The following is a 20574-nucleotide window of genomic DNA, read 5'->3' on the forward strand; positions in this document are numbered from 1 at the left end:
GAGTTGTGCTAAAAATGCAGGTGCCTAGGCTCTGCAACCCCAGAGAGTCTGATTCAGGTCCCCGCAGCTGCATCTCCAGAAGTTCGCCAGGTGATTCTGATGCAAGTCTGCTTCAGACAATCCTTTAAGAAGCACTGGCCCCAGAGGCCCGTGAGTTCCCATGTGTCACCATTCTCTGGTTGCTTGTAACTGAGTCATCCTCCAGCCTCATCCCCAGCAAGAACCTCCTGCTCGCAGACCCTTCCTTGAACTCACCTGCCTTTATTTCCCTCCTTGTTTCCTCAAGTGTGTGGCTGTGGCCTAGCCCAGTCGGGCTTCTTCTTTAAGAACCAGGAGTACATCTGCACCCAGGACTACCAGCAACTCTACGGCACCCGCTGCGACAGCTGCCGGGACTTCATCACGGGCGAGGTCATCTCCGCGCTGGGCCGCACCTACCACCCCAAGTGCTTCGTGTGCAGCTTGTGCAAGTGAGTGGGTGACTAGCAAGGGCTGGGACCCTCTCCCTAGGTCCCTGGGGAAGGGGAGAAATGGCCTTTCCCAGGCAGATCTCAGGGTGAACACTCTCATTCCTGGAATCTCAGGAGTGGAAGGACTTGACAAGCAAATGGTTTTGAACATTCAGCAGCTGAATCCTGTCTATTAGATGTGGTCTAATACAAAACACTAGTTTGTCCCAAGATGAAGGCAGAGTAAAGATCTGAGCCCCTACACTCAAGTCTCCTATTTCCCATCGAAAGGCCCCAAAGGAACCACTGAGTGCCATGGCCTCTCAAGACTCAGTGTGGAATCCACGAGTCTGGCTCAGGCACTCACATCCTCAGCCACATGTGATCCTGGGATGTCTATTTATAGCCTTCCTCCACGACCCTGGCAGGTGACCCCACCTCTGTAAGCCTCAGCTTCATTGGTAAAATGGCCATCAAAACCAGTCCAACTTCATTAGGTTTTCAGAAAAATAAATGAGACGGTACTTGCAGAGACTGTTCAGTGACTGGTACCAAATTGTGTCTGATTTTATTATTCTTTTCTTTATCATAATGTTCATCATCCACCTTCTCAAGACTTTACAATTTATTTATTTTTAATTGAAGGATAATACTTTACAATATTGTGTTGGTTTCTGCCATACATCAACATGAATCAGCCATAGGTATACCTATGTCCCCCCACTCTTGAACCTCCTTCCCACCTCCCACCCCATCCCATCCCTCTAGGTTGTTACAGAGCCCTGGTTTGAGTTCCCTGAGTCATACAGCAAATTCCCACTGGCTATCTATTTTATATATGGTAGAGTATATGTTTCCATGTTACTCTCTCCATTCTCGAGACCTTTGACAGTTGATGGAAAGCTCACCATCCGCCTCCTCCCCACCCCAAGCATCCTCATCACTTGTTAACTTAGCAAATGTACCTTAAGGACCCACTGTATACCAAATACCATATTAAGGAGACAAAAAATAAAGAAAACCTCAACCCTGTCCACCAATATTTTAACATTTAATGGACTGCTCTAAGTCAAAGTAAAGCACTATTGGAGTATATGTATGTACTTTTTAATAGGGAAAGTAATCTATAGATTAATTATTCTTCTCATAAAATAACCACCTCTTTGTTATCAGTTAGAGTAATTAATCACTTGGGGTTTTTGATTGAGACTAATGACACAGTACCTAAGAAAATATCATCCAGTGGCATGCATTCTTTCATCCAGCCCTTAAAACCCTAGCCCTTAGGTCCTAGAATGCCAGAACCATTGGAAGTTTGCACAGTAGGGTCAATATAGCATAAAGTGGAGGTTTTGTGAAGCCCCATGGAGATGGTGTCTTCTCAAGGTCATGATCCACGTCCTTTTACCAGCAGTGAGTGCCTGGGCTGTGACAAGAGCACAGCTCCCCCTCCCCAGCACTCCCACCATTGTTCACGTTGCTAATGTAAGGGCTGTAGAACCCATGTTAACAGCCATTCTAGACCACATGAGCAAGAGCTGCTGTGTGATGGGATTGGCTGTGCTGAGGGTTCTAAACAGTTTATATTTAGTTAGGGAGGCAGGACAGGACAAGCTTGAGATTCCTGAGCTGTGGAACTCCCAACTGTTCAAAGGCAGGTGAGCAGAGGAAGAGGTTCTCTATGGATGTCCTGGGGAGTAAAAGGAAGATGTTTTGGCAAATTAGATTGAGTTCTTCCTGACTTACAGGGATCAGTCAAGTTGGGAAGACATCCTTCCAGAAGGAAGCACCCCTGGGACGAGTTTTTAGCCTCTTTATTGTATAGAAGGAAATGGAAACCCACTCCAGTATTCTTGCCTGGAGAATTCCATAGACAGAGGAGCCTGCAAGGCTATAGTCCATGGGGTCACAAGAGTCAGACATGACTTTGTGACTAAGCCACCACCACCATCGTTGTATAGAAGAGAAATGTAAGCTCAAATAAGTGTTGTGATTTGCCCAATGTTTAAAAATCATGTAAATGGCCCATCTGGATCTCCTTCCAGTCCCGATCCTGATTGAGTGGTTTAGCTCTGCCCTGGGAACAGCCCATGAATGCAGCTGGTTCTCTGTATGTGCTGTATATGCTCCAGAGATCTTCAAGCACTTGTCCTCAAGTCACCTATAGACACAGAGCCCTCTGGAGAGGAGGTGTTGAATTTCTTCTTCTTCCTCCTCACAGGAAGCCTTTCCCCATTGGAGACAAGGTGACCTTCAGTGGAAAGGAATGCTTGTGTCAGACGTGCTCCCAGTCCATGACCAGCAGTAAGCCCATCAAGATCCGTGGACCGAGCCGTGAGTCCTCCCCACCGGGTGCCTCCCCGTCTGCAAGCACCTCTCCCAGGGCCCCCCTGTCCCAGTTTCATTAACCACTTCCCTTCTGCAGCCTGGAGGGAAGTGGGGGCAGTTCCCACCCTGGAGGACTCCTGAAGTGTGACCCACTTGGCAGACAGCCCAGACTCATGAGCTTCCCGACATACAAAGGCAGGGAAAACAGACTGTCCAACAGTAAACAGGGATAGCCTGGGCTGTGTTTCAGCCACTTGGGTGGTTCTCCTGGGGTGACTGGGCCTCCTTATCTCCCCTCTGGTCCATGCTGCCTGGAGCACCCCAACAAAGCCGATCAGGTGTTTTCCACCAGTGGCTCTCAATTCTTACAAATTCCACAAAAACTATATGCAGACATATCTTAGCAAAAGATGGAATATGGGAGAAAGCCACAAAGGCTGTGCTTAGTGTCTCTTAGGGTGTGTCCTGTGGCCTGCAGCATTAGCTTCACTGCAAAACTGGCAAAAATACGGATTTCTAGGCCCACTTTGGACTTGTAGGAATGGGACCTAGAAATATATGATCATAAGAAGCTTCCTGAATGATTCATTCGCTGCTCCTAAAACTGAGAACTACTCATAAAGGCCATGTTCTATCACCAAAACACAGATTGGGGCATGGAGGGGAGCTGAGGATCGGAGGTGTACTTTAGAACAGTCATTCTGATTTGTGGAATGTCCGTTCCATTCCAGCTTGTCTAGCTGTAAGATATCTAAATCACTGTTGCAAAACGCCCTTCTCGGACCCCTCACTGCATGTGCCCACACACACACCCAGGGTCTCGTAAGCCAGGTTGGGCTCCAGCATTCTTTCATATTACATGACATTCTCACTGGCTTTGTCGGCAGAATCAATGAAAGCCCATTAGCGTCCTGGGCTGCATCACTGCACCACGTGGGGGCTGTCAGCCACGGCACCAGCAGAGTCAGCATGCTGGGGCTGTGTCCACTCGAAGAGGGTGAGCACAGAACCACCTCCCCCAAGTCAGCAGGACTCAGTTCCTGGAGGCTCCAATAGCAAGGGAGCCTGTTGAGGGGGGCTCCCTGCATCATCCTTCCCTCCTTTCAGTTGATTCAGACCTGTTCCCAGACCTTCCTTCAGTGTCTTTGGTGGGGATCGAGAAAATTTGCTGCTCTGAGCAGGTTTCCATCTCGAGGTGGCTAAGGCTGAGTGCACACACTATTATCCTTCATAACTGCTTGAAAGCATCATCCAGAATGACAGAAAGTCTGGAATGCTGGGATGCAGGACCACAGGACCATGGCTGATGCTGCTCAGGTACTCGGACCCCAGTGAGACCACGTGTGAGGCCACAGAGAGAAGCCAGCTGGAGTCAGGAGGCTGTGTTCCTTCTGTGTGATGCATACCTGTCATGCAGCCTCCCTGTGGCTCAGTTTACCCAACTTAGTGGAAAGCAAATGTATCCGTATTTGGCAATCAGACTAACATACATCATAGTGTGTAAACTGCTCTCTAAATATAAAGTGAGGGGTTTGTTGGCTTGGCGGTCTAATCTAGAAAACATGCCAGAGGAGAACTGAGAATAAATTCCTTAATCTGCTGTTTTTTCGCTCAGCTTGTGTTTTGTGTTACTGTGTGCCTTGGGGATCTCAGGCAGGTGGGAGATTTCCTCAGCTGCGTGTGGGAGGCCTGCATGGGAGCATGTCCACGAGGAGAGGCTGCTAAATGTCTCCACCATAATTCTTCAGATCAGGAGGTGGAAGAAGGGAAGGAAGAGTCAGTACAGAAGAACAGTGAGCATGTGGGCAGTCTCCAGGGGAATGCCTAGGATCATGGCTCATCTTGCTACTCACGAATCTAGACATCAGTGTGTGGATCTATGGGGCACATGTTTCAGAGAAATGTTCTTTCCCCAACGGTGGTCATTGTCCGTGCTGCAAACACAAAGTAGTCTCCTGACTCGAGGGGAGGTTGAAAGGGCTTCTGAGTCCCCCAGGGATGGAGGAAACTAAAGCAAGATTCAAAAGAGTGCTAAGATGATGAACATAGCTTGGAAAAGGAAAATGAAGGATGAAAGACTTGCTATATGTTTGAGCCAGAGGAGTGTGAATTTTCATTCCTGGAATGTCAAGACACTGTGGAAAAGCAGCATCTGTATCTACTCAGAAGAGATCAAGAAGAATACTTGGGAACTGTCAAGAGATGGGAATCATGTTACTTATCACAGGCAGGAAAACTGTTTCTTCACAGACCTCGCTGAGAAGAATCAGGGTTGGAAGCAACATCACCACCTCCACCAACACCAGTGCCATCACCACCGCCATCATGATCACCAGCATACCATCACCACTGCTAACACTGACTGACTATCCCTAGTGCCAGGCCCTGCACAGACCTTGCTGAGAAGAATCAGGGGTGGAAGCATCCCCACCACCTCCACCAGCACCATTGCCATCACCATCGTAAGTACCACTCGCACCACCAGCACTGCCATCCCCACAGTCACCAGCGTCACACTGAATACCATTACCTCCACCAGCACCATCACCAACACGTCACCTTTGCTGACATGGACTGTTCCTAGTGCCGGGCACTGCGCAGACCTCAGTGCAAAGAGTCAGCAGCAGTAGTACCATCACCACCAAAACTACTGGCATCACGGCTGCTAGCATTGACTGGCCATTACTATTGTCAGTACTGCACTAAGTTTTCTAAACGTCTCATTTAATCATTACCACAACTCTAGGAGGGAGACAAGAGCAATGGTTTTTAGATAAGAAACCAGATACTCTAAGAGTGTCACAGGTCACTCAGATAATGGTAATGGAACCAGAGTGTGAGCCTAGGCAAGTCTGGCTTTGGCGCCTACTCCCTTAACACCCTATACTAGAGACATGACTTGCTAATAGGAAGGGTCCTGTCTTTCTGATTAGTTGCCTAAAACAAGGTGGGGAGCTTGCTATGACTCACACACCCACCTATTTTTGCTGTAATGAATGACACAGTCAGAAAAGGCTAAAAATAACTGTCTGGGGTCTTCAGAGATTCCAGTAAACAGAGGGATTTAGGAGGAGCAGGTGCATCGTGCTTATTGCCAGCTGAAGGTGGTAATTTTGGAATAAAGAATGTATGAGGAATGGAGTGGACAGCTGGCTGTGCAGAATCCAGCTTGGGGCAGGGTGTGTCCTGACCTTGCTTATTACACCAGGTCCATGGGCTCCCGGATGCAGTGCCTGAAGCTCTAATGTTGGTCATAAGTAAAAGTTGGAAGAAGAGGGGGAAAAAGATCCTGGTAAAGATCCTTCATCTGAAGCCAGTTGAGTGGAGGATGAACAATATAATATGGGGGGAAAAAATGGAATAGGTGTGCCAGAATTCTCAGGAGGAATTAGCAGGCCTTCCCTACATCAGAGATACTGTTTCTGACCTTATATCAGAGATTGGATAATGCACAGAGTATGAGTTAAAAACCATGAGAATGTGGTATAATAATGATAATAACCACTTATTGGGTACATACATGCCCGGCCCTGTGCAAAGTCCTTCCAGGCCTCACTTCAGTTCATCTTTATACCAGTCATGTTCGGATGAGGAAGCTGGACCTGAACAGTTGTACACCTAGTCAGCTGGGGAGCTGGGATTCTCCCCTTGGCCAGCCTCTCTCCACTCACTCTAACCTCTCAGCTCAACATCTAACCACTATACTGTACCATCTCCTAAATTTTAATTCAAGATGCCAATTTATATCAGATATGTCACTGCAACTTAAAGAGATGGAACTCATCTCTTTTGTGACCACAAAAGGATGCAACTCTTTGAGTAAGGTTTATTGAAAAGATAGACAATGGTGGTGTTAACCAGTAACTTCTCTATCTCCATGGAATCCACAAGTGAATTTTCTCAGACAACGTCAAGCAAGGAAAAGTGAAGTGCGGGAGATAAAGGAGAAGAGAGAAACTGTAGTTATCATAAAAGATTTGAAGAAACACATTTAGAGTAAGAGGTAGATAATCCTTGGTTGCTTAAAATAGGGGGTGTCACAAGAATTCAGGCCTCAGCTTCATATAAAAAAAAAGGACATCATGACAGTCTTACCGGTCCAGAGGCAACAGGGGGTGAGCTGCTCACCCCAGGAGGCAGTGATTTAGAGGAAGATGCCTACCTGTTTTCATGCATTGGAGAAGGAAATGGCAACCCACTCCAGTGTTCTTGCCTGGAGAATCCCAGGGACGGGGGAGTCTGGTGGGCTGCCGTCTATGGGGTCGCACAGAGTCGGACACGACTGAAGCGACTTAGCAGCAGCAGCAGCCCACCTGTTGAGAATGCTGAGGATTACTGTGCTGGGTGGGACTTTGATGTGAACTCTGAGCCTCTGTGAAATCTTTTAACCCTATCAAGAAAGCCCACAGAGACACAAATTCAGCACCTGTGGCCTAGAAAGCTGGACCAGATGCCTGAGCCCTTGGGTTTTCCTATACAGAGCATGGACAAGTCACTTCAGAGGCCATCTATCTATAAAAGAAGAGGGGGTACTGACCTCTAAACAATGACATTCTGAAGACTGTGATGATTGGGATGGAGTGGAAGTTGACTTATTTTAGGAGACAAAAAAAAAGGAAAAGAAAGAAACCCTAAATCTGTTCTACCAGCCCCCATTTGAAGACCTGGGACTTGAAGCATTTTGCAATGGGAGACCTTCTTGCCCCCAGCCTGCGCTGAGACATTAGAAAGGTGCTGTGTAGCCAAGAGGCATGGACTATGGGAGCTGACTCATACACACACTTCGTCAGGGCCCAGACTTTCCACAGCGTGCTGGACACACCCCCTTTCTAGAGACACAGACGCCTCATCTCTTCTCCAGGACTGGCTTCCAGCTGGATGAGAGAGCTTCAGCCAGCCTCTCCCAACTTGCTGTGTGTCTCTCTCCTCCTCTGCTGCTCCCAAGTGTGCATTTGCCTTTGGTGCCAAGAAGAAGGCCTGTGCTCTGGTAAACATTGCCCCTTGACCCTTTCCTCCTCCAGAGTGGGACATCCGGTCAGCTAAGCCTGAATTCCCAGCATCTCCCAAGTACCCCGGACCCTGCCTCCATTTCCTGCCCCTCCCTAGACATTGTTGAGCAACAGGCAGCCTCTGGCCCCCGCTACATTCTGTTGGCCTCAGTGCATGGTCCAGGGTGATGGAAACGGAGGGCAAGGGTGCCTTTCTGCTCTGGAACAATCTCATCAGACTCTTTAATCCTCACTGCTTAGGGAGGCAGATGTTTGGTTTGTAGTCACATAAGGGAGGAGGTGTGCATGGTAAGTTATATCCTTTGCCTGGGTGTTAGGAGGGCTGCTCATTCAGAACATCTACTCTAAGCTTTTACTGTGTGCTGAGCATGGTGCTAGGCAAGAGAATAGGTTTAACCAAAAGCACACAAATCACAAACCATTGAGCATATGAGCCTAAAGGTGAGAAAAAGTAGAACCTAAGCTTGGAGCAGGGATTCTCAAACTCTGCTGTGCTTGGAGATCTTGATAAAATTCAGTGACAGGGGCTCGATTTCCGAAATATATAAAACAGCTCATGCAGCTCAATGTGAAAAAAATAACCCAGTCAAAAAAAACGGGTAAAAGAACTAAATGGGAATTTCTCCAAAGAAAACATACAGATGGCCAACAGGCACATGAAAAGTTGCTCAAATTTCTTGCATTTTAGAGAAATGCAAATCAAAACTATAATGAGGTGTCGCTTCACATCGGTCAGAATGGCTGTCATGAAAACATCTGCAAATAACAAATGCCAGAGAGGCTATGGAGAAAAGGGAACTCTCCTTCACTGTTGGTGGGAATGTAAATTGATACAGCCACTACGAAGATCAATATGGAGGTTCCTCAAAAAAACTAAAGATAGAGTTATCGTATGATCCAGGAATTCCACCCCTGGGCATTTACCTGGAGAAAACTCTAATTTAAAAAGATACATGCCCCCCAGTGTTCATTGTAGCACTATTCACAGTAGCCAAGACATGCAAGCAACCTAAATGTCCATCAACAGATAATGGATAAAGAAGATGTGGTGTATATATACAATGGAATATTACTCAGCCATAAAAAAAGGATGAAATAATGCTACTTGCAGCAATAAGAATGGACCTGGAGATTATCACAGTAAGTGAAATAAGTCAGAGAATGACAAATATCATATGCTACCACTTATTTGTGGAACCTAAGAAAACAATACAAATGATTTACAAAACAGAAACAGACTCATAGGCGTGGAAAAACTTATGGTTAACAAAGGAGAAAGAGAAAGATACATTAGGGTTTGGGGATTAAAAGATACACTCGACTACATGTAAAATAGATTAGCAACAAGATCTACTGTATAGCACAGGGAACTATATTTAATCCCTGTAACAACCTATAATAGAAAAGAAATACAAAAGACATAGAATACAAAAGAAATAGAAAAGACAAAGAATATATTACATATGTGTGTGTGTGTGTGTGTGTGTAACTGAATCACTTTGCTCTTACCTGAAATGAATACAACGTTGTAAATCAAGTTTATTTCAATTAAAATAAAATAGTTAAAAATTCAGTTGATCTGGATGGGGCCCACATTTCTACACATTTGCAATTTCCCAGGTGACACTGATGCTGCAGGTCCCCAGGTCACAGAGAGTTGTGTGAGCTTTGTTAGCAACTTGAGAACAGGCTAGGAGCAGTTCTGGGTCCACTCTGGATGAACCATGGTCAGGATGCCCAGCAAGGAACTTTCTGGAGGAACCCTATGAGGTCTTTCTCCCTCACACCAGGACCCCTTGTCAAGAGGCCAGGGTGCCTTTGGCCTTTTGCTTACCTGACATAGTCTCGACTGGTGCCAGTACCTAGGTGGGAGCAGTTACAGAAAAGCCAGCATTCAGGAGGGGTTGCCTAGACTTGGGCACGAGACCACAGCAAGGGTCCCAGGGCCCGAGGTGCTTTGCTCATCGGGTCCTCTTGTCTTTGCAGACTGCGCTGGGTGCAAGGAGGAGATCAAGCATGGCCAGTCGCTCCTGGCGCTGGACAAGCAGTGGCACGTCAGCTGCTTCAAATGCCAGACCTGCAGCGTCATCCTCACTGGGGAGTACATCAGCAAGTAGGTCTCTCCCCTGCCCCGCCTGCCTGACCTCTGCATGCCCCCAGGCCTGGCCCCACATGGCCCTTGGCCTGAGTCACCAGCAGCATCTCCCTCCCTTTCTGTCCGGCTGCCACACTCCAGCCGCAAACGGCACCCCTCACCATGGGCTCTCACTCGGTGCTTCCTCTGTTCTCAGATGCTCTCCTCTGTTCTGAGCATGTTGCTCCTCCCCTTCCTCTGGTCTGAGGTCCCATACCCTCCCCTCAGAACTGGCTTCATACCACCTCTTACAAGGCCCTCCACATTGGCCCTCCCAGTGGCCCTCATCGGCCCTATTGGCTTCCTTCGGGGAGGTCAAGACCATTTGCGATTGTATATTTAACCATGTTACCTTTTTAATAAGGATAATAATATTAATTATCATTTATTGAGCTTTTAGTATGGACAAGGAATGTAATAACTGCTCTATACAAATGATCACATTAAGCCCCATAACTACCCCCATGAGGTGTTAACCCCTATTTGAAAAGCTGTAGAAACTGAGTCTCAGGAAGTTATTGCCACAGTGACTATATTTCGTGTCTGTCCTCACCAGGGTGGGAGTTTGTTTAATTCACTGCAGCCTGTAGCACAATGCCTGACCCAAAGTCGATAATACAGTTGTTGAATGAAATGCGTTAAGAGATGATGGACACACAGTTGTCAGGAGAGATGGCCTAGCCCCAACACTGAGCACTAGACAAGGCCCCTTGTGCCAGGCCCTTATGACCATATTTACATACTCAAGTACCTAAAAAAAAAAAGTTAGGGCCACTAGCCCTCAGAACGTTTTACGCTATGATCCAGACATTTTCTAGTATCACTCTTTGATCTGATGCTAGGATGTAGTGAGCATTAAAGTTGTAGCGTGGCTGGTTCTGCTGTCAAGAAATAAGAGAGAGAGGCTATATGCATAAAATATGATGACTTCGGGGGTACAATGTGATTCAAAGCTCAAGAGAAGTTCTGTTCTTTAAGACCTTTCCAATCAGAAGTGACAGAAAACCCAACTCAAACTCCCTTGAATGCAAAAATGGGAATTTATTGACTCACAGAAATGGGAAGGCCAGTGGCATTCTGACTTCTGGCATGGCTGAATCCAGAGGCTTAAAGCTGTCATTAGCCCTTCAGAAGCCCCACCCTCTCCCCAGTCTTTCTTGTCTCTCCCAGCTCTGCCTTCCTCTGTGTCTGATTCATTTTCAAGCAGGACCTCCCCAATTGGTAGCAAAGATGATTACCAACAACTCCAAGCTTTGTTTCTAGCAGCTTCATAAACCTGGCAAAGAGAGAGAAAGGCCTGTTTCCTAAGAACTCCAGCAAAAGTCCCACAGCTGCCTCTGATTTGGCCTCCATTGGGTCACATGCTCATCCCTGACCAATCACTGGCCAGAAGGATCTAAACCCTTGAGTCAGAGAGCAGCCCTTTGTAACTGTGAGTGTGAAGGGGTGGTTCCCAGAACTCAGGCGAAGTGCTGCTGCTGTCAAAAAGGGAGGTAGGTACTAGCCAAACAACCCTTGTCTGTGTCAGAGGTCTAAGCCACAGGCTGTGGCTGTGACTGTTCACTTCTAACTAGCAGAAGTGGTATCTGGAATGTGAGAGCTTTATGGAAGATGGTTATATTTGGGCTGGATGTTGACAAGGGGTATAAGATTTGAAAATGCAAAGAAGGAGAGCTTGTAGCCAGAATGCCCAGCCTGGGCAAGGGCAGGGATTTGCTGGCCACATCCATCCTGTTTGCTGGAACTTGGGCGTGTGCACAGGTGAAGTCCAAGGCTGCAGAGGTGAGTTGAGGTCACAGCCCGAGCACTTTGAATGCATGTTAGTGGGAGTTTGGCATGCACCTCTGTGCCTGCCAAGTAAGGTGTTCCTTTGGTGAGATGCCAGCCAGGAGTCCTTGAGTCTGTGAGTTCAAGTCCACATTCTCTGGGGGAGTAAAAGTTTGCTCAGAGCTCCTTATGAGCAGGTCCAACCCAGATTACCCACCACGCCTTAGGCCTCTGCAGCTGGGCTCTGGGCTCTTCATCCATCTGCCAGCAGAGTGGAAGGTACTTAGCAGTGCTGGGTCTGGTATTGATGCCCAGGTTAGAAGCCCAGCCCACTTGACCTCAGCAAGAGACTCAACTTCTCCGAGTCTCAGTTTCTTCATTTATAGAAACAGGGCTAAAAAGAAGAACCCTCATAGAGTTCAGAGATCTGTGCTTTGTACCTAATCAATACCCAATAAATATTAATTTTTACACTCTGCCTTTTTTTAGAATCATGTATGTCAAATTCCCAAAGACCTCATCCAGCAGCAGACAGTGCTTCCCAGGCATGCGTGGGGAGCTTGTGAAGATGCAGATTCCCTGGGCCCAAATCAGGAGGTGTTAGCATTTATAACCAAATTTTGCTGGTTCATTGCACCCACCTCCTGACAAATGACTTTATCCCCCTGCAGGGTTACCCTCCCACCCCCCAGTGTGAAAGGGTTGAGGGTGAGGGAGGCTTGTCTCATGGACCCACAAACAACAGTGTCACCTCGTGGCTTTGCTAAGCACCAGTCCTCAATGTTGCCTCTCCTTCAGGAAGCACTGACGGCCCTGCTGCCCAGGGTGGGATCCTAGCAGTACCCTCAGGGCAGCAGCATGGATGTGCCTGGTCCAAGGCCTCTGTGCGTGTGAGTGAGTTCTGTCCCATACAGAAGATGTCATCGGCACCTCAGAGAGATGTCATCAGATCTGGGCCTTAGAGCTAGGCCGGGACCAAGCTGGGCTGAGTGCTTTGATGCCCCCAGTCACCTCCACATTGGCCCTTGAAAGCTGAACCCAGACGTCCTTTGGGGACACCTGTCAGCCATCATGGGGATCCCCCAGGACAGAGGCTGTGCTGAGCCCTGGGACACCCTGGAGCCACATCCTTTAAGTCTCATGACAGCCTGCTGAGAAACCAGACCATGTGGATTTGAACCAGCACTAGATCATTTGAGTTGGGTTTTCTCATCCACACAATAGGAAGACATCTAATTCCAACCTCATAGGACTGCTGCAAGTATTAAATGAAATAACCTATGTAAAGTACCATCAGAGAGCCCAACACATACCAAGCAGTAAATATCAGTGGCTACTGTAGTAGGGGATAGTGTAAGAATAACTAACAATCATCTTATTACTGCCCAGTAAGTTATAAGCACTGGGCAAGAATGGAGCACTTAGGAGATGACTGGGGAGGCAAGGGTTCCTGTTTTCTACTGATTTAGGAGCACAGTCATATGATTCGTTTTGTACCAGTGTTTTGTTAGAAAAGGAACCCTTAAGAATATGCAAAAAAAATTGATCACATTGATGACCTCCTGGAAGGGAAACTGGGAGAGACTGAGGAGGGTACAGACTTTCCCCCCTGTGCCTTTGCAGTGTGCCAAATGCAGATATTACCTATTCTAAATGGAAGCTTTATTTTTTAAATGACCTTTTAAAAGAGTCCTTTAGGGTAAAGGGAAGAGAGTAGGTCTGGAAAATCTGAGGAGAGAGCAAGGAAGAAGAGTGAGGGACCCTCACAGCCAGCAGCAAACAGTACTTTCCAGGCATGCGTGGGGAATTTGTCAAGATGCAGATCCCCCAGCCCGCTCACCCCAGGGTCTGTCTGATCCTGTAGATCTGAGGGGTGTCTGGGCAGTTTTTGCACTTTGAACAGCTACCTGAGTGCTGCTAATCTTGGTCCAGTCACAGTTATCTTTGGGTCTGGGAAGTTCCACGTGACACCCCCACAGACCCCCCTAATTTCCTCTTCCTGTGTGGATTTCCTCTGCAGGGATGGCGTTCCGTACTGCGAGTCTGACTACCACTCCCAGTTTGGCATTAAGTGCGAGACTTGTGACCGATACATCAGCGGCAGGGTCTTGGAGGTGAGTGGGTACAAGTAACTGTGAAGATGATTGAGCAGGTGGCCTGTGACTCCGCAGTCATCCCTGGAGAAGGGAAAAGTCACCCCACACCCCTTTTTCCTTAGCCTCTACTTCCCCTGCTTTCTCTGCCTCAGCTTGCTACATGACCTTGAGCAGATAACCTTGCTTCTGTAGGTACCCCCCAAATGAGAAGAAGCTGGACGAAATTACTCCTTGTTCAAAAAATGTTGTATTGGAAATATCAGTTGTTTCTCTGGATTCAGACCCAGATAGATTACTGGGGAGTGATAATTATGATTTTCTTCTTTGCCCTGCCCGAAGGATAGAGCCTTTATTTTTTTAAGCATTCAGTAATGTGCTGATTTATGAACCAGCTTGTCTAGCAGCCTGCTCCCTAAGCCCTTCTTTGGCTGGTCCATCACCATGGCAACAACTTTCCTCTGCTTCTGATGCACAGCTCGCTCTGCCAGTGACAGACAACCTGCAGCACCCTTGCTGAGCCCCTCCCTGAGCGCCCATTCGCTGGCCTTCCTGGCCTTCCCTCCCACACTCTGGGCCCAGGCAGCTGTCTTCCCATGCCTTGGGACCACCCACCTTGAGGAGTCAGAAGCAGGAAAGAGTTTGGTGCAAATTAAAAACAGTGGCCTAGCATTCTATTCATACCAAGTCAAACAAGTAGAATCAAAATGTCATAAATTCTCTTGCTTGGCAAAAATTCTAAAGTTTTCTGAAAAATATATGTTATATTATACATTCTATTTATATATATGTATACAAAAGCTTTCTAATTTATATTCACTCAAAATTTTGATATAGTTTCATGTATTTTGGCATCTAGAATAACAGCTAAAAGTCTAGAAAATTTATTATCTTAGTGATTAAAATAACTTGAATGAGGCTTGAAACTCCTAATCTAGTTCTGAGACTATAAAGAAATATTGTTGGTTAAAAAGACAGAAAATTAACATGTGATACAGTATTATTAACTAAAGTACATATTTTGTTCAGATCTCAAAAAATGAAAAAACAGTAGCCTAAGAGTACAAATAATTGGGGCTAATATTGACTCAATTGCTTACTCATGCTCAGATTTTGGGGTGAATATCTTTGTCTTTCTAGGCCCACATTTTCTCATCTGACAGTGGCCGAGGGACAACAGAACACTAATTCTGACAAATCTGGCTGGGAGACCAAGGTTGCCTGGAGTCAGCAGTGTGTTGAGAAGTATCCTACAGCCTCAGCTCAGGAGAAAGTGTAGCAGCCAGGAAGGGACTCTGAGGAGATGCACTGTAGTTGAGCCCTGAGGGTGAGAAGGAAGCTGCCCTGTGAAGGGCTAGAGGAGGAATGAGCTTGACCCTTTCAGGGAACAGAGGGAGGCCAGTGTGGCTGAGTTCTGTAAATCGGGCTAAAGGAAAATGGAGTAGATCATAAAGGGCATATCATATCAAGCTTTGTAGGCCTGTTTAGGAGTGTATGTTTTATAGCAAGTGCAGTGGAAATTCATTGGAGAATTTTAAACCAAAGAGCAACATTGTAAGATTTCCATTAAGAGACTATAGGGAATCAGAGACTAAGATAAATGCACAGAGTGGATAAGCCATCAGGCATTTCTAAGGAGCAGTAGGAGTGCAATGTGGAGAAAAAGCATGAAACAGAAGTACATGGAGGATTTGCGCCCGGATTTCTGAGGCCTGATACCAGGGCTAGGCGTCTGTAATTCACAGGACAGCAGGGGGTTGGGGAAAGGCCAAGCAGAAGTGACCTGCTTCGAGCTGCACCTGGAGAATAGCATGATGTCCACAGGCTAAATTTAAAGGAAGGAAACTGGAAGCGGGAGACCCAGAAGAAGACCTCGGGAGGTACCGTGCCAGTGGCAGGGTTAACCAGCCTGTCTACATTATGGAAGTTGAATTCCAGTAGCTTTGCAACCATGGGGCCACTTTAGATGCAGCCATCAGGGGAGAAGAGGCCAAAGGTTGAACCCAAGTGTCAAGCCCAGGTGAGAGGAAGTCTGGTATTGCCATTGCAGAAGTGCAGATGGCAGGGAAAGACTGATCTGAGCAGAAACACATGAATTCCCTTTGGGAAGGAGTATGGTTGAAATTCCAGGAAATTTTCAAGAGGACAGTGAGAATGTGGACCAGAGGTCAGGGACAAAGCTCAGGCCTGGAGGGAACAGTCTCACAAAATGCTAAGATCTGAATAATAGTCAGCACCCTGGGAGTCATCAGGATTTCTTAGAGAGAGAGAAGAGGGCTGAAGGTAACATGGGGAGTGGCAGCTCGCAGGAGTGCAGAAGGAGACTGAGAAGTCAGAAAAAGACGAGGAGTGCTAAGGGATGCAGGACTGGGTGAGACTGGGGAGGGGTGCTGGGAGGACAGAACTCCAGAAAAGATGGAAAGTAAATCAGAGTGTTGGGCAGATTCTGCAAGAGCAGTTAGTGATATGCAGGCTGAGAAAAAGCTGTGGCGTGTGGGACACGGTCACGTTCAGGAGAACCACTTGTCAGGTCTGCAGAATTGTGGGCAGGGGCACCTGCAAGTAGTGGGGTCAGTGGCCTGTTGTTGTCATTCAGACTTTCAGTCGTATCCAACTCTGCGACCCCATGGACTGCAGCATGCCAGACTCCCCTGTCCTTTACCATCTCCCAGGGCTGTTCCAACCCATGTCCACTGAGTCAGTGATGCCATCCATACATCTCATCCTCTGTCATCCCCTTCTCCTCCTGCCTTCAGTCTTTCCCAGCATCTTTAACAGCATCATCTTTTAGGATTTGAAATAGCTCAACTGGAATTCCATTACCTCCACTAGCTTTGTTTGTAGTGATGCTTCCTAAGGCCCACTTGACTTTGCACTCCAGGATGTCTGGCTCTAGGTGAATGATCACACCATCGTGGTTATCTGAGTCATGAAGATCTTTTTTGCATAGTTCTTCTGTGTATTCTTGCCACCTCTTCTTAGTATCTTCTGCTTCTGTTAGGTCCATACTGTTTCTGTCCTTTATTGAGCCCATCTTCGCATGAAATGTTCCCTTGGTATCTCTAATTTTCTTGAAGAGATATCTAGTCTTTCCCATTCTATTGTTTTCCTCTATTTCTTTGCATTGTTCACTTAGGAAGGCTTTCTTAGCTCTCCTTGCTATTCTTTGGAACTCTGTATTCAGATGCTTATATCTTTCCTTTTCTCCTTTGCCTTTCATTTCTCTTCCTTTCTCAGCTATTTGTAAGGCCTCCTCGGACAACCATTTTGTGTTTTTGCATTTCTTTTTCTTGGGGCTGGTTTTGATTACACCCTCCTATACAATGTTACGAACCTCCATCAGTAGTGCTTCAGCCAGTCTATCAGATCTCACCCCTTGAATCTATTTGTCAGTTCTACTATATAATCATAAGGGATTTGATTCAGGTCATAGTTGAATGGCCTAGTGGTTTTCCCTATTTTCTTCAATTTAAGTCTGAATTTTGCAATAAGGAGTTCATGATCTGAGCCACAGTCAGCTCCTGGTCTTGTTTTTTGCTGCCTGTATAGAGTGTCTCCATCTTTGGCTGCAAAGAATATAAACAGTCTGATTTTGGTATTGACCATCTGGTAATGTCTATGTGTAGAGTTGTCTCTTGTGTTGTTGGAAGAGGATGTTTGCATATGACCAGTGTGTTCTCTTAGCAAAACTCTGTTAGCCTTTGCCCTGCTTTATTTTGTACTCCAAGGCCAAACTTGCCTATTAACTCCAGGTATCTCTTAACTACCTACTTTTGCCTTCCAGTCCCCTAAGATGAAAAGGACATCTTTTTTTTTTTTGGTGTTAGTTCTAGAAGGTCTTGTAGGTCGTCATAGAACTGTTCAACTTCAGCTTCTTTGGAATTAGTGGCTGGAGCATAGACTTGGATTACTGTAATATTGAATGGTTTGCCTTGGAAACAAACAGAGATCATTCTGTCATTTTTGAGATTGCACCCAAGTGCTGCATTTCGGACTCTTTTGTTGACTGTGAGGGCTACTCCAATCCTTTTAAAGGGTTCTTGCCCACAGTAGTAGATTCAATGGTCATCTGGATTAAATTTGTCCATTCCAGTCTGTTTTAGTTCACTGATTGCTAAAATGTCAATGTTCACTCTTGCCACCTCTGTTTGGCCACTTCCAGTGTACCTTGATCATGGATCTAACATTCCAGGTTCCTATGCGGTGTTTTTCTTTACAGCATTAGACTTTACTTTCACCACCAGACACATCCATATGTCATTGGCATATGTCATTGAGAAATCATAAAAGCAGATTTTCTTTCCAGAAGGAAGAGACTTCAGTTACACACAGGGCCAGAGCCTCAGACAGGAATTTGTCCCAGCATTTCCAGGCTGCTCTGAAATCATGTCAGCACCTGTCTTTCCCCCAAGTGTTACTGTCATTCAGCATTGTTGGAGCCCCCTCTTCTTGGGCAGCTCTTGTGACTGGGTTTCCATTGATTCCATTTGTATGAGGCTCCATTAGCATCTTGGATGTATTGATTTTTTTTTTTTTTCTTAGATCTGGAAGAGACTTTTAACAGTCAACTAGTTCACCCTCCTTGCTTTACAGATGAGAAAAGTGAGCCCTGAGACATGTGGTTCTTTCCAAAGTCATATGCTGTATTTCTGGTAAAGACAGAGCTGATACCTAGGACTCCAGCCTCCTGTATTCCACACCAATGCCCACAACTCTCAGTTCTCCAGGGCCATTGACACAGTGGGATGTCGAGAAAATACACAGTTGGAGTTAAACAGACTTGAATTCGAGTTTTATCTCTTCTAGCCATGAAACCAAGCAAGTCACTTTCTTTGAGTCTTTACCTATCAATGGAGGATACTACTGTTATTTAACTCCTAGTAGATATGCCAGTGTGAAATCATGGAAAATATATATAATAGTTTCTGCCCCTGGTTCCTGGCACAGAGCTCCTAAAACCCTTGTAATTTCCTAAGTGATAAGAACATCAGGAGCATGTTTTGTTCTAACATTTGGTTTTTGACCTCAGTTCCTGAACATAGAACTCCTAAACCCCTCAGAAATTTCTGAGCGATGGGAGCATCTTTTGTTCTAATGAGGTGACTCATGGGCAGGGGCCAGTCACCAGAAAGATCAAGCCATGATTAGAAGCTTGAAACTTTCAGCCCCGACTCCATCCCCTGGGAAGGGGAGAGGGCCTAGAACTTGAGTTAATGATGGATCCTGTTGATGCAAGGAAGCCTCTGTGAATATCCCGCGAGTACAGGGTTCAGAGAGTGTCCAGGTGGGTGAACACCCGAGGTTCTGGGAGAGTGGTACACATCGAGAGGGCGTGGATGCCCCATGCCCCTCCCCATATACCGTGAACCTCTTCTGTCTGAATGTTCATCTCTATCATTCTATAACAAACCAGTAACCATAACTGTTTCTTGAGTTCTGTGAGCCATTCCAGCAAATTAATAAACCTAGATGGGGGTCCTGGGGACCCCAGTTTAATGCTGGTCAGTCAGAAATAGGTGGCAACCTGGGACCTAATGACTGTTACCTATATTGGGGTTGGGGGAACAGTGATGTGGGGGAGACAGGCCTGAGCCCTTAACCTGTGGGGTCTCACACTCTGTCCAGGTAGAGTATCAGAATCAATTAAATTATAGGACACTCAGCTGGTGTCACAGAGAATTGCTTGGTGTGGGAGAGGAAAATCGCCCACACATCTGGTGTCAGAAGTATTATGAGTGTGGTAGTAGTCTGAGAGTAAGGGACAAACACAGGAGTGTGTTTTCCTTTATAGCTAGTCAGGACTCTCTTGGTTGCAAGTACAGAAACTATACTCAGAAACTACTTCAGACCAAAAAGGAAATTTATCACCTCCCATAGTGAAAAACCCAGGAGTAGTCCTTGCTTCAGGCACAGCTGGACCCAGCACTCACACAAATGTGTTTGAATATCTTGCCCTCTTGGTGCAACTTTCTTCTGGGTTGGCTTTATTCTCTCTCCTGCATGATGGGGAAATCAGACACCAGTCACTCTAGGCTTCCATCCTGTCAGCCAGCATTTCCAGTGGAAGGAGAGCTTTCTCTTTCCTAATAGCTCAGCAAGCATCCTGGGACTGGCTCTCACTGGAGAACCTCAGGCCTGTCTCCAAACCAGTCACTGTGACCATAGCGTTGGAATAACCACATAGATTGACATGGGGAATGAGTAGTTATTCCCACCCAGGAAAAGCTTGATGCTGTTTCTGGAGGAAGGAGGAAGGCTGTTGGCCAGACCAAAGCAACAGCCTCCTGCTATGGGCCCTGGTATGTTTCTGGGTACACAGTAGGCACTTAATTAAATTCCATGTCCCTTTCCCACCTCAGGCCACCCCACAATCCCTTCCTCAGTGACGGAACTCAGCATGGTGAGCGCCGCCCACACTCCTTTCTTGCTGGTCTGTGTCCTTGCTGGGGAGAATCACAGCCCTGGGGTCCTATGCTGCCTGCCTCACATTGCTTATGGTTCTCAGTCCTCACCAAGGGGGCCCATTTTCCAGCTACTGATTCTTTGTCCTGAACACTGTGTTCTGGACTTTGGCTTGTTAACAGAATGTCTCATCTCTTCCCCCTGACTGGTTCCCCTTGTGCTGGCACCAGCGGCTATGTGGCCTCCCTCCCGCTTCCTCAGGTGGCTTCCGTGCCATCCTTGGCAGAGTTTCTGAGATGTGCACAGAGCCTCTTTCGGCTAGAGCAGGGTGCTAGGGTGTGACATTTAGGAAGATGCCAGCTTCAGTTTTGCCAACCCACTGTTGCCATTCT

At 46.7% G+C, this 20574-nt stretch overlaps 1 protein-coding gene across 1 annotated transcript in view; it reads left to right on the forward strand.

The window, feature by feature from the left end:
- Window positions 1-20574, forward strand: part of ABLIM3 (actin binding LIM protein family member 3) — an 87328-nt gene that overhangs the window by 14661 nt on the left and 52093 nt on the right. The window contains exons 2-5 of the mRNA XM_052643546.1: window positions 287-470; window positions 2671-2783; window positions 9773-9899; window positions 13708-13801. Of these exons, the coding sequence (XP_052499506.1) occupies window positions 287-470; window positions 2671-2783; window positions 9773-9899; window positions 13708-13801 (518 nt within the window). The remainder of the gene's footprint in view (window positions 1-286; window positions 471-2670; window positions 2784-9772; window positions 9900-13707; window positions 13802-20574) is intronic.

Source organism: Budorcas taxicolor, chromosome 7, assembly GCF_023091745.1.
Source record: "Budorcas taxicolor isolate Tak-1 chromosome 7, Takin1.1, whole genome shotgun sequence".
Taxonomy (NCBI): Eukaryota; Metazoa; Chordata; class Mammalia; order Artiodactyla; family Bovidae; genus Budorcas; species Budorcas taxicolor.